The following is a 14,330-nucleotide window of genomic DNA, read 5'->3' as shown; positions in this document are numbered from 1 at the left end:
GTTGCGGTCATCTCAGATTGTCTTTCTGTTTTAATACCCCCCTATAGTACAACCAGGTCTCATTTAATCATTATGCCAGCATTGTGACGCACATGGTCATTCAGCCTTTAGGTTCGCGTACTCCTCCATGTCCAGCTACACCAGTCATATGCTCAGCCTGCACCCAGGGTGCCCAGACCTTCTCAAATTTTTGAGGACAGTTACGTCTCATATATGTGAATTTATTCAAGGGCAGAACCGCATTTATGCATGCCTTCCATGCCGATAGTTGAGGGGGGTCCGGTAGCTTCCACTTGGAAAGTATTGGTTTCCTAGCATAATAAGCAGCATAGAAAACAAATAGCGGCCCGTATTTGGTAGTATTTAAATTGTCAGTAATGCCTAATAGAAATATCAAGGGATCCCTGTCTAGTGAAAGACCCGCAACTTTATTTATATCAGCCACCACTACCTGCCAGAATCCCTGTATGTGAGGGCATTCCCACACCATATGGATAAAAAGGAACCCACCGACTGCCTGCATTTGGGGCAAACATCCGTCACTCCTGGATATATTCTGGATAATTTGGAAGGAGTGTAATGCACTCTATGTAAAAACTTGAGCTGAGCGAATCTATCCCTGGCCGATATAAGCGGGATGCACTGCCGCAGGCCCTCAGTCCAGTCCTCCTCTGTTAGCAGGAATATCTTTATTCCATACCTCAAAATGCTTGGCTGTGTTTATAGCTTCTCTGCACGCAAGTCTCAAGTATACAGAGGATAAGGTACGGCCAATCTCATCCATTGTGAGAAGGGACTCAACCGAGTGCACAGCAAGGCCCAACCCAGCCGGGAATTGAGCCTTTATGGCATGTTTAAGCTGCATATACCGAAAATACATCCATGGTGGCAGGCGATACTGTCGCCTGAGCTCCACCAAGGATAGAAGCCTTCCTCCGGGCATGGCATGGCTCACCTGAGCTATCTGAAATCTAGCTCAGACCTGAGGATGCAGTACAGTTCTAAGATGTGGCAGAGAGGGGTTACCCCAGAGTGGAGTATGAGGGGAAATGGTACCCGGCTAGATGTTTGGTAACCTGCTTCCTGGTCAACAACGTAGTTTTCATGGGAGCAGTCACCTGTGGATTATACCTAGGTCTACGATATACAAGATTACTGAGCTCCGAGTAAGACCCCAAGATGGCCGCCTCTAAATTTACTGCTGGATTTGTATTGTCTTGTGTGAACCACGATCTTACAGTGACCAATTGTGCGGCCCAGTAATATTTCTGGAAATTAGGGAGCGACAATCCCCCCCTCAGTGCGAGACATCCGTAACATGGATTTCGCCACTCGGGGAACAGTGTCCGCCCAAACAAATAAGGAGACTATGTGATCGAGTTTGGCGAAAAAAGCCGCAGGTATAGGAACCGGGAGTGTCGGAATATATAAATAAATTTGGGAAGGAAGGTCATTTTGATAAGATTCGCTCTTCCAACCGGGGTAAGAGGAAGATTCTTCCAGACCCCGCACTTGAGCGAGAACTGCTGGAGGACAGGGTATAGATTATTCTCTAAATATTTCTTTAGCTCTCTTTGAATGTAAATACCCAGATACTTAAATCTGGATGTTTGTTGCAGAGGGACTTGTGGGCTCGATATACGATATCCCTCTATCAAGGAGAACAGGAGTGATTTGTCCCAATTCACCCTTACCCCAGAGAAGTATCCGAATCGGTCTATAATAGCTAGGGCCTCCAGCAGAGAGCGGTGGGCATCTTGCAAGTATAGCAGAATGTCGTCTGCGTACAGAGACACTTTCTCGACTAGAGTGGGGAAGGAGATGTCGTGGACCTGCCCAGCGGCTCGCAGAAGCTCTGCCAGCGGTTCGATCGCCAACGCAAATAGTGCCGGGGACAGGGGGCAGCCCTGCCTGGTTCCTCGGTGGAGTGGGAAGGATGACAAAAGTGTTCCATTGGTCTGCACTCTGGCCGTAGGGGTCAAATAGAGCATCCTTATCCAGGTAATAAATCTGGGCCCAGACCCAAATCGTTAGAGGAGCAGCCACAGGTATTCCCACTCCACTGAGTAGAAGGCCTTTTCCGCGTCTAGGGAGGCAACTACTCCCATGCCCCCCAGTTGAGATCCCTGCCATTACCGTGTAGAGTCTTCACAAATTAATATCAGTACCTTTTCCCGGCATGAACCCGGTCTGATCTCGGGTGGGGCCACCTACACACCGGCGCCATGTGCATGCACCAGCCGCTCAATGTCTGCAATTTTGCAGCGTTGTTACAACTGCACGCATTGTACCATCTGGTTGACCTATAGGAGTGCACTTTCCTGTCATCCACACATGACGTTGGGGGCGGAGCCCCATGAGCCCTTCCTGGATATAACTTGGAGGTTTAGCACTGCATGGATTCATTTGCAGCTTTTGCTTTCACTGAACACTCATGCTTGTGGATGGCTCTTATTGGAATCTACCACCGATGCAATTATAAACCTATCTGACTCAGGTATACCCATTGGTTTTCCTCAAGTGCTCATCTGTAGCTTGTCTTTGACCACTTTGACTTTCCCCCATATCTGCACTTCATTTATTTTTCAATGCTTTTTGCTCACTTTCTTTACTTCCACCCATGCCATTTTCTGGTGTTTCTTCACATTTCCCTATAGTCCTTTGTCCATGCCATTCATGGCTCTAGGCTTATATAATTATATATAGAATTGTCCATGTTATTACTTTTATAGTTTACCTACTGCTTCAGATTATCTGATATACCCCTTTATGTTTACAGTCAATACTTACCATGGACATAGTGAGACCAACAGGGTTACACATTTCCCATCCATGCAATGCTTTCCCTCCAATCTGCCCTGTGTGAGGTCTCTTCTGGCTCTGCCTCCTCAGCTTCCTGGTGATACATTGCTGCCACTGTCTGAAGGCTTCACATTTGTTGGCTCAGCTATGTGTAGTGGTGAGTATGGGGCCCCCATCTACTAGGCCCCTCTTACCCTCTGCCTTTAAAATACCAAGTATTTACCATATACCAAACTGTATCTTTTCACCTTAGGTACAATTCATACACATCTACCCCTGAAGAGCGAGCTGGGACTCACGAAACATGTCGGGTACACCTGATGTTTGTATGTTATGTGACTGTTCGAACTACTACTACTAACAATTTTATTCAATACAGTTTTATGTACCTTGTACTAAGTGGCTTTCTTTGATGACAATATGCTTGTAATATTTTTACTGAATAAAAACATATACTGTACTTACTCTTGTTACTTTTATTGGCTTAGTGGTGCTCACCTCATCTAAAGTCCCAGGGCGAATTTCTCTTTTTTTGTTGCATATTATAGGGATTGAGGTGTGTTACCGGTGACACCAGACCTTATCTTATCTTGTTTTCTACTTTGCTAGGATCTTGGCATCCACGTTCAGCAACAAGATGGGTATGTACGAGTAACATAATTCAGGGTTTTTCCCCGGTTTGTGTATGACCACTATAATAGCAGCCTGCATCGAAGGGGGGAGAGTTGATGTCTCAATTGAAGCCAACAGCACCTTCAGCAGTCTACAAGCCAGCGTTTCTGCGTGAGCCTTGTAGAATTCTGCCGGGAGAACATCATCTGCTGGTGACTTCCCTGCTTGCATGGAACTAATGGGCAGTTGTATTTTTTTAAGGGTGAGGGGAGTGTCCAAACTCTGGTGGCTCTCTTCTGTCAGGGTTGGGAGTTGAATTTCCTCCAGATAGGTCTGAAGCTCGGCACTGGAATATCTAGCCCTGGAAGAATAAAGGTCTCTATAAAAAGAAGCGAAGCAGGCACTAATGCCTCCAGGGTCAAACACCAGCCACCCGTCTTTAATGTTAGCAATGCCAGGCATGGTTGATTGTTCTCTGGACAGCCACGGCAGGAGACGGCCCATCCTCTCACCCTGTTCAAACACCTTTTGGGTTTGGTGTAATAACATCTTTTTGGCTGCCGTGGTCCTCAATAGCATCACCTCTCGTATAGCACATTGCAAATCTCTACGTGTCAGCTCGTCCCTGGTTCCTACATAACTCTGCTCAAGTTTGGTAGCCCTCTGCTCTGCTTTGGCCAAGGCTCTCCCAGTTTGTTGCCTCACCCACCCTATCTTCTGTTGATAGTCGGTGGGGGCCTGACAAGTACTAAGGCGTAGCAGGAGAAGGGTGTGGTCTGATATTCCCCGTGGTAAAATAGATATTTCTAGTACTTTAGGCAGAATGGAGTCGCTGACATAGATTAGATCTATCCTGGACATGGCCACATAGGTGGCAGACTGGCACATGTACTTCCTCTGGTGGGGGTGCTTCCAACACCAAACATCAGTGAGGCCAAAGGTGGATGCCCACCGTTATAGCGGAGAATGCATGGCCCCTCCCGGCGTTAACCTGTCCAGTGCAGGGAGGCATGTTAAAGTCCCCACCTGTACCACATTATTGACCGACATGTTTGCAAGATACTGGGTGATCTTATTCAAAATTATCAAAGATGCCGGAGGAAGGGTATACAGCCCCACCACCACCATAGGCACATTTGCAATGACAGTATGCAGCACCACATATCTGCCCCCAGGATCTAGATGCAACTCAATTAGAGTAAAAGGCAGGGATTTGTGAACAAGTATACTTACACCCCTGGCATATTTAGCGTTGTGTACAGCGCTGCGACAATAGTGCATCCAGATCCCGGGTGACAGCCCACATCCTCCCCCAATACAACATACAGGTAATATTTAAGAAAATCCAAACACCTTATGAACATTCCTTCTTTTGAGCTAAGAGCCGTTTCCACCAAAGTCAACCCATCCCCCCCCCACACACAAACCAGGGTGTGCTTATATCCCAAACCATAGTCAGTGATCCCACGGGGTCACCAACGCATCTGTTCCGTATGCGAGTGGGTCCCCTGTCCTGAATGCAAAGTTGACTAGCTTAGTGTTGAATCTGGAAGCTAGGTGGTCTACGTCCAGAGTCCCCCATCTTTGGCAAACAGCCTGAAACACTTTGGGGTGAAGAGACCATTCTCCTGGGAATAACTGCCGGCGACTTATATAGTTCACCTGCCAATTCTCTACTCCCGGAATGAAAACTACCGATAGGCAAGGGACATTCTCTTCTGTCCAAGTTAGAATCTGGTTCACCTCTCTCTGAGCTGAGAGACTCTTGGTGACCCCTTGGTGATTGATATATGCCCCAGCCGTGGCATTGTCAGATTCGATCCTGACAGGACAATTCTTTAACCTGGAGGTGTACGTTTCTAGAGCCAGATACACTGCCGGAATCTCAAGGATGTTGATGGGCAAGGCTCCTACTCCCCAGCCTGAAAGGCTGGCATCTGTCGTTACTACCTTCCAGATAATTGATCTGAAGGACTTTCCCTTCAGCAGGTTCCACGATAGAAACCACCAACTGAAGCTTTGGGACACTCATGGAGACAGCCACACTGGCAAGTCCAAAGCTTGAATCGTTTTGTTCCAAGCAGACAGAATATGGTTTTCAGTTTCGAATGGAATTGAGCATAGGGAACTGCTTCGAATGAAGCTACCATCTTCCCTAACAACCTCATGCAAAGGCGAATTGAAGGATTTCTCTTCAACCTGATTATCCTCACCAGCTCCTGTATGGAGCTGATCCTTGCAGGAGGCAAGGACACCCCTTTTCTGGGCTGTGTCTATGATCAGGCCCAGATACTCCAGCCTTCTTAGTGGTTTTAAGAAGGATTTCTTTAGGTTGAGAATCCAACCCAAACCTTCCAGGTAACTGATTGTGATGGCTACACCTTGCTTCAAGCAAGCCACTGACTGGTTTATTAACAATAGATCGTCTAAGTAAGCCAAGGCAGTTATGCCCTGTGCCCTTATCCTGACTAGAGGTGGGGCTAATACCAGAGGTGCTGTAGCAAGCCCGAAGGGCAAGGCTATTAACGGAAAATGCTTCTGTTCTACTTTGAACCGCAGAAACCTCTGGTGAGGAGGAAATATATGGTCAAGCAGCTATGCATCTCTGATGTCGATGGATGCCAGAAGTATTTCTCCTTGCAGGATGGAAACGACTGACTTGATTGACTCCATGCAAATGGAGTGGATTTTCAGGAACCGCTTTAGATTAAGTAGATCTAGACTTGGTCTGATATCCCCATTTGGCTTTGGCACCGTAATTAGGTTTGAGTAAAACCCCAAACCTTGCTCTTGTTTGGGAATCTGTTTGATCACCCCTTGAGCCAATAATCTGTCTAAAGCTTGCAACAGGGATTGCCATTTCCCTGGACCTTGGGAACGTTTGATCTCAGAAAACGAGATGGTGGAAATTCTCAAAGCTCTAGCTTGTATCCTACACTGTGGAGAGAGTCCATTTGTCCTGAATCTCCCTTTGCCAGACTTCTGAGTACATCAGAAGTCTTCCCCCCACCTTGGTGAGGGGAGATGCCTCTTCATAACAAGGTCTTGTATTCTGCTTTGCAAACTTGTAGCCCCAGGTCTTCCTTTATGCCTGGTCTGATGGCAGAGGCCGAACAGTTTAAATAAAATATTTTCTTTTGACTGGCAAAGGAGTACTATTTCCGCTGGAAATTGTTTGAATGTATTTATCCAAACTATCGTCAAATAATCGTTCTCCCTTAAAGGGGAAACTAGTTAGAAGGTTCTTACAAGGCGTCTCAGCTGACCACCCCTTTAACCAAAGGGCCCTTCGCATATGTACAAGTACAAACGCAAGGCGTGATGCCTGGTGAATAGAATCCTTCATAGCGTCTACAGCAAAGCCTAATGCTTTAGGTAGCTTGGCCAGTTCCTGTGCTTGTTGTGCAGGGAGCTCATCTGAAAGCATCTGTGAACTGGTCCTTTAAGGACTAACAGATGCCTATAGCTGCAATTGCAGGCTGAGCAACAGTACCTGCTAAGAAAAAAAGGATTTTAACAGACCTTCCAACTTCTTATCTATTGGATCTTTAAGCATAAGCGCATTGTCCACTGGGCAAGTTAAAAATCTTTCTTCCAAAGGATAGAGATTTGAGAGTCTCTTTGGAAGGGAAAAAATGCTTATCTGGATGATCCCATTCGGTATAAATAAGCTTTTTTAGTAATGCGTGGACGAGAAACGCATGCAAAGGCTGTAAAGGCTTCAAGGAACCCAAGGAAGAGACCGGCCCTTCAGCTAACTCTGTTAGGGGTAGCGTGTAAGTAGAGCGAACCATCTTTGCAAGCCTCTGTACTTCAGATTGTGAAGTAGGGATCCTTGGGAACTTCAAGTATTGTTTCCTCCGCAGAGAAATAATCGCACGATCATCTGAGGGCAATACCCCATCCTGTCCCCATAATTCTCTTGGACCCTCCACTGACTGTAAAGAGTCTAAGGTGGGGGAGGGGGATCTAGGACTCTTCCTATACACTGGATGGAGGATGCGATTAAAGCCCCTAATCTTCCTTCTAAGCCTTGCAAGGCAGAGGAAAATGTATCTTCAGTCACATCTACAGGGGCTGAAGTGTGTGAAGATTTTGCACCACTGCTAGCTTCCAATGACTCACCCTGGCTTGCCATGTCTGATCTCTCTGAAGCGGAAGACAGTACTGAGGCATAACTGGGATTCCCAGCGCCTGGGGGTGACATCTTAGGTACCTTTACGGTAGGTCTGGAAGACATAGTGCAAAGCACAAGCAGAGGTACACACAAAATATTTGCTTGACAACAATTCTAGCAAAAACAATGTCACCAAAATAACAGTTCTTTTGCTGCTAACAATAGTTTTTCCTGTCTGGAAATGTCTGTTTAAACCCTTACGTGTCCAGCACTCTGGTGTCTCTTAGTGTGACAGACTGCCTCTCTTCAGTTAAAAAGTCTTTCTGAAATGACAGTGTCTGTGATATAAAGCCTCAGGTGGAACCTGATTGGCATCTTCAGCACTTCCCCTCAGCTATGCGGCGAGTGCTGTGTGTGTGTGGACATTACACCCATACACAGCGCCACGTGACCTTGCGGACATGCCCCTCTGCATTCTCAGGCCCTGCTAGGGACCCGAATGGCCAACACAAAGTAAGGTAAACGTACTATACACCTCTACAAGGGGGGGGGGGGAAGGGGAGGGGGGATTCTGTCAGCAGATTTATAGTTTTTAAAACCACAGAAGCATAGGACGTTTCCCAATGTTACTAGGTGGAAGTGCTGGGTTGTAATTAAACCATGCAGCTAAAGCAGCTGCGTCAACCAATCAGCCACCACCCATATAGAAGTTTATACACATCTCTGTATTAGCTACTGCTGTATTTTTACCAAATCCCACAAGATCTATTTAAGTAAGAACCCCCTCTGCCTCTGGAACCACACATGTTCTGAGACAGAAGTGCATTAAGACACATACATAGGTAGTGTAAGTTACTCCTTATAGAGGAGACATTTATAAGGCATATAAGGTATATTGAAGGAAAAAGCAAAGCTTCTTCCCTTACCTTGTCCTTGATGCAGGATTTAACAGACAGATCCAACTTTCACCCATCATGTCGGGCAGCGTAGTTTAAACCTTCAAAGACTGGGGCCCTTTTAGGGGTTCCACTCCTTCGGGCCTTGTATAGCACCCCTCAGGACTTTAGGAAATGTAGCAAGACCAAAAAGAGTCCTAGGTTCCTAGGGTCCAGCTCTCAGAGAGAAGTTTTACTGGCAAAAACCTTGTTCTTGAATCAAGGTCCAGGTACCATCCTATGGCTTCAATGGCGAGGATGGATCCTGTAAAGTGCCTCTCCTAAAGCGGCCCTGCCCATTGAAATCAATGGGCAGTGCCACTGCAGCGCCATTTTTAACCATTTTTCAGCCGTTAGCAGGGGTTAGAAGCGCCCCACTAGTGGTCAAAAGGCAAAAACTACTGTAAAGCGCTGCTAAAAATGGGCAGTGCCACTGCAGCGCCATTTTTAACAATTTTTCAGCCGTTAGCAGGGGTTAGAAGCACTAGTGGTCGAAAAGCAAAAATGACTGTAAAGCACCGCTAAAAATAGCGGCGCTTTACCGCTGACGCCCGGGCACTGCTCAGTGTGAAAGGAGTCTAAGTGAGACATTAGAATGGAAGTCTGTAGTCAGCACTTTTGATCGCAAGAGCACTGTCAGAGCCCAGGTATGGATCCAGATAGCTGACAGGAAGCACTGCGAGAGACACAGGAGAACTGTCAGAAGCCTGCCCTCAGAGCTGGCTGTTAAGCTGTCGGCTATTTGCCAATTGAGTCAATTGGAATGCGTTTCGGAGGACACACCACGCCTTCATCAGCTGCCTACGCTGCACATGTGCGGTTCATCGGATGCCTTATCATATGGGAGGCATTATTCGACAGGAAACCAACAGTTGGCTACCAGTGAGGAGGTGGAGTGAGAGTCACTCGGCAGAGGGAAATGGGGTGACAGAGAGAAGACAAGGCACTGCTAATCATCTGTTACAATGGTGCCCCTATTACTGAGAGGGGGCCTTAGGCGAGGGCCTGTACCACAAGGAGGTATAACACAGGCCGATACATACCCTACACAGGGGGAGCACAGCCAGGTACAGAGGAGAGCCATGTACAGAGCAGAGGAGAGCCAGGTACAGAGCAGAGGAGAGCCAGGTACAGAGCAGAGGAGAGGAGAGCCAGGTACAGAGCAGAGGAGAGGAGAGCCAGGTACAGAGCAGAGCAGAGGAGAGGAGAGCCAGGTACAGAGCAGAGGAGAGGAGCCCTCCTCTGTATATGGTTGTGACCTCATCTGTACATGGCTCTCCTCTCCTCTGCACCCGGCTCTCTCCTGCACATGGCTCTGCTTTCTTCTGTACCTGGCACTCCTCTGTATATGGCAATGCCCCCCCGTAGGTAGTTATAAGCCTGTGCACATGGCTGTGCCCCTCTGTGTTGGTAAATATAGGCCTGTGTACCCCATCTGTAGGAAGGTATAGGCCTGTGTACATGGCTGTGTCCCCCATCTGTAGGGAGGTATAGGCCTGTGTACATGGCTGTGCCCGCTTCTGTAGCTAGTTATAGGCCTGTGTACACGGATGTGGCCCCCTGTGGAGGTAGGTATAGGCCTGTGTACATGGCTGTGCCCTCCTGTGTAGGTAGGTATTGGCCTGTGTACACGGCTGTGCCCCCCTGTGTAGGTAGGTAAATGCCTTTAGACACACACACAGAGAGGGTGACTCACATTAAACCAAATTGGTACCAGGACAGAGCCTTGGGCTACCCCACTTGCAACTCCAGACCATTCAGAATATATGCCATTTATCACAACCCTCTGGACACGCTCTTGTAACCAGTTTTCTATCCAGAATCCGCAATCTCATGATCAGATGACCAGTCCCTGATAGTCATTGGGGATGAAAGCCCTCTGTTACAGCCGAGTTGTGCCGAAGTATCAGCTACAGGCAAAAGTTTATAAGCATATTCCTAGCACGAGGCATTGTGCTAGGGAATATTTTTAAACAAATAATGGGCAGAAAGAGAGTTTAACATATCATGGCTTACATTTCTTGTTCTCTTAACTGCGGCACATTTACAACCAGTAATATGCTTGAAAAATAAGCAAAACGTTTGAATTTATTTACAGACTACAGACCATTTTAAAGGGAAAACTAAAAGCAACATTTGGAAAACGTTAATTTCTTACCTAACACTGGTTTATCCCCATCACAGTTTTCAGTTGAAGACTCTATACAATCCCAAAGTTCTTCCAGCAAAATTCTGATTTTTTCTTCACATACAAGAATGGAGAAAATATGTATGTATTATTAATATAGGAATAACATGAAAGAAACACAAAATAGGTAGATCCACGCACTATTAGTTACTTCCCAAAAAAAAAAAAAATCAAAGTATATAAACAAATTAACAGCAGTTGTGGATTTAAACAACCTATGTTAAAGGAGATCACAGAATGCACTTTCATTTTATAGCATTAGGACAGTAATAGTAACATAGTAGGCGAGGTTGAAAAAAAAAAGACACAAGTCCATCAAGTCATATCTATGTGTGTGATTATATGTCAGTATTACATTGTATAGCCCTGTATGTTATGGTCGTTCAGGTGGCTAATAGTTTTTTTTATCGATGCTCCCCGCTGAAACCACCACCTGTGGAAGTGAATTCCACATCCTTTCCGCTCTTACAGTAAAGAAACCTCTACTCAGTCTAAGGTTAAATCTCTTTTTTTCTAATCTTAATGAGTGGCCATATGTCTTATTAAACTCCCTTCCACTGAAAAGTTTTATCCCTATTGTGAGGTCACCAGTATGGTATTTGTAAATTAAAATCATATCCCCTCTCAAGCATCTCTTCTCCAGAGAGAGTAAGTTCAGTGTTTGTAACTTTTCTTCGTAACTAATATCCTCCAGTCCCTTTATTAGCTTTGTTGGCCTTCTCTGTACTCGCACCATTTCCAGTACATCCTTCTTGAGGATTGGTGCCCAGAACAGGACAGCATACTCTAAGTGCGGCCGGACCAGAGTCTTGTAGAGTGGGAGAATTATCACTTTATCTTGAGTTAATCCCCTTTTTAATGTATGCCAATATTATGTTTGCTTTGTTAACCACTTGCTTACTGGGCACTTAAACACCCTTCCTGCCCAGACCAATTTTCAGCTTTCGGTGCTCTCACACTTTGAATGACAATTACTCAGTCATGCAACACTGTACCCAAATGAATTTTGTGTCCTTTTTTTCCCACAAATAGAGCTTTCTTTTGGTGGTATTTGATCACCTCTGGGGTTTTTATTTTTTGCGCTATAAATGAAAAAAGACCGAAAATTTTGAAAAAAAACGCATATTTCTTTGTTTCTGTGACAGAATTATGCAAATTATTAATTTTTCTTCATAAATTTTGGCCACAATTTATACTGCTACATATCTTTGGTAAAAATAACCCAAATTAGTGGATATTATTTGGTCTTTGTGAAAGTTAGAGAGTCTACAAGCTGTGGTGCGAATCGCACAAAATTGATCACATCTGATGTACTGGTGGCCTATCTCGCTTCTTGTGACCCAAACAAGTCAGGAAAGTACAAATACCCCCCAAATGACCCCTTTTTGGAAAGTAGACATTCCAAGGTATTTAGTAAGAGGCATGGTGAGCTTTTTGATGTTGTCATTTTTTTCCCACAATTCTTTGCAAAATGAAGATTTTTCATTTTCTTTATTTTTCTCCACAAAATTGTCATTGTAATAGGTTATTTCTCTCACGTGGCATGTGTATACCACAAATGACACCCCCCAAAAAATTCTGCTACTCCTCCTGAGTATTACAATACCACATGTGTGGGACTTTTTCGCAGCCTGGCCACATAGAGAGGCCCAACATACAGGGAGCGCCATCACATGTTCTAGGAGCATAAATTACACATCTAACTTGTTGACTACTTATTACACTTTTGAAATACCAGGACAATGACACGTGACACTGATGACAGATGGCACTGATACGTGGCAATGATGACACTTATACGTGGCACTGATGACACGTGGCACTGATGACAGATGACACTATGTGGCACTGATGACACGTGGCACTAATACGTGGCACTGATGACACGTGGCACTAATACGTGGCACTGATGACACGTGGCACTAATATGTGGCACTGATGACACGTGGCACTAATACGTGGCACTGATGACATGTGGCACTAATACGTGGCACTAATACGTGCCACCGGTGACAGATGGCACTAATACGTGGCACCAATGACACGTGACACTGATGACAGATGGCACTGATAAGTGGCATTGATGACACGTGACACTGACAACAGATGGCACGTGACACTGACAGGTGGCACTGATGACAAATGGCACTGATACGTGGCACTGATGACAGATGGCACTAATAGGTGGCACTGATGACAGATGGCACTATGTGGCACTAATAACACGTGGCACTGATGACAGATGCCACTTATACGTGGCACTGATGACAGATGGCACTGGGGACAAATGGCACTGACAACAGGTGGCACTGGGGACAGATAGCACTGCGGGCAGGTGGCACTGGGGTGGGGTGGATTGCACTGGGGTGGATGGCACTGGGGCGGATGGCACTGGGGCGGATGGCACTGGGGCAGGATGGCACTGGGGCGGATGGCACTGGGGCGGATGGCACTGGGGCAGGATGGCACTGGGGCAGGATGGCACTGGGGGGGGGGGGCATGGCACTGGGGGGGGGGTGGCACTGGGGGAGGATGGCTCTGGGGGAGGATGGCACTTTTTATTAAACTTTTTTTTTTTTTTTTTTTTTTTTTTTTACACTGACGGCTGCTGCAGCCGTTCTTCTCTCCCCTCTCACACGCTGTCTGTGTGAGGAGGGAGAGCGGCGCTGAGAGATGATCTCATATGTTTACATATGAGATCATCTCCCATTGGACACGCCGATCACGCTGTAAACGGCCGCTGTGATTGGCCGTTTACAGCGATCTGTGTTTGCCTGTCCCCGGGGGACACGGCAAACACAGAACTTCCGCGATGCGCGCCCGCGGCGGCGCGCATTGCGGAAGTAAACACCAGGCCGTCCAGGGACGGCCAGGCACGGGAAGCCGCCCGCCCTAAGGCCGGCATTCGGCTATAGGGCGGGCAGGAAGCGGTTAATTAACAGCAGCTTGGCCTTGCATGTTATTGCTGAGTACATCTACTAGGACCCCCAGGTCCTTTTCCATCCTCGATTCCCCCAGAGTTTCTCCCCCCAATGAGTAGATTGCATATTTTTGCCACCCAAATGCATTATTTAAACATTTTCCACATTAAACCTCATCTGCCATTTAGCTGGCCACCCCATTCATTTGTTGAGATCTTCGTGCAAGGTTTCCACATCTTGCGATAAAGTTATTGCCCTGCTTAGCAGATAATCGTCCGCAAATACAGAGTTTGAACCATTTATCCCATCCTCCAAGTCGTTTATGAACAAATTAAATAGGATTGGACCCACCACAGAACCCTGGGGGACCCCACTTTCCACCCCTGACCAATCTGAGTACTCCCCATTTAACACCACCCTGTGAACTCACCCTTGTAGCCAGTTTTCAATCCATGTACTCACCCTATGGTCCATGCTAACGGACCTTACTTTGTACAGTAAATGTTTATGGGGAACTGTGCCAAATGCTTTTGCAAAATCCAGGTATACCACATCTATGGGCCTTCTGTTATCTAGATGGTAGCTCACAGAATGTTAATAGATTGATTTGGCATGAACAATTCTTCATGAATCCATTTTGATTACTGCTAATGATACAGTTTTCATTACTAAAATCTTGTATATAGTCCCTCATAATCCCCTCCAAGAGCTTGCATACTATTGATGTTAGGCTAACAAAACTAATGACCAGGGAT

At 46.2% G+C, this 14,330-nt stretch overlaps 1 protein-coding gene across 4 annotated transcripts in view; it reads right to left on the bottom strand.

Annotated features, from left to right (window-relative positions):
- Positions 1 to 14,330, bottom strand: part of ICE1 (interactor of little elongation complex ELL subunit 1) — a 464,643-nt gene that overhangs the window by 259,512 nt on the left and 190,801 nt on the right. For all 4 annotated transcript variants that reach the window (XM_077491941.1, XM_077491944.1, XM_077491942.1 and 1 more), the window contains one exon: positions 10,625 to 10,708. In XM_077491941.1, the coding sequence (XP_077348067.1) occupies positions 10,625 to 10,708 (84 nt within the window). The remainder of the gene's footprint in view (positions 1 to 10,624; positions 10,709 to 14,330) is intronic.

Source organism: Lithobates pipiens, unplaced genomic scaffold (assembly GCF_037356315.1).
Source record: "Lithobates pipiens isolate NorthernLeopardFrog02 unplaced genomic scaffold, aLitPip1_a1.2 Scaffold_19, whole genome shotgun sequence".
In the NCBI taxonomy this organism is placed as follows: domain Eukaryota; kingdom Metazoa; phylum Chordata; class Amphibia; order Anura; family Ranidae; genus Lithobates; species Lithobates pipiens.
Note: the sequence above shows the minus strand (reverse complement) of the source record. Positions and strands in the feature narration are given on the sequence as shown.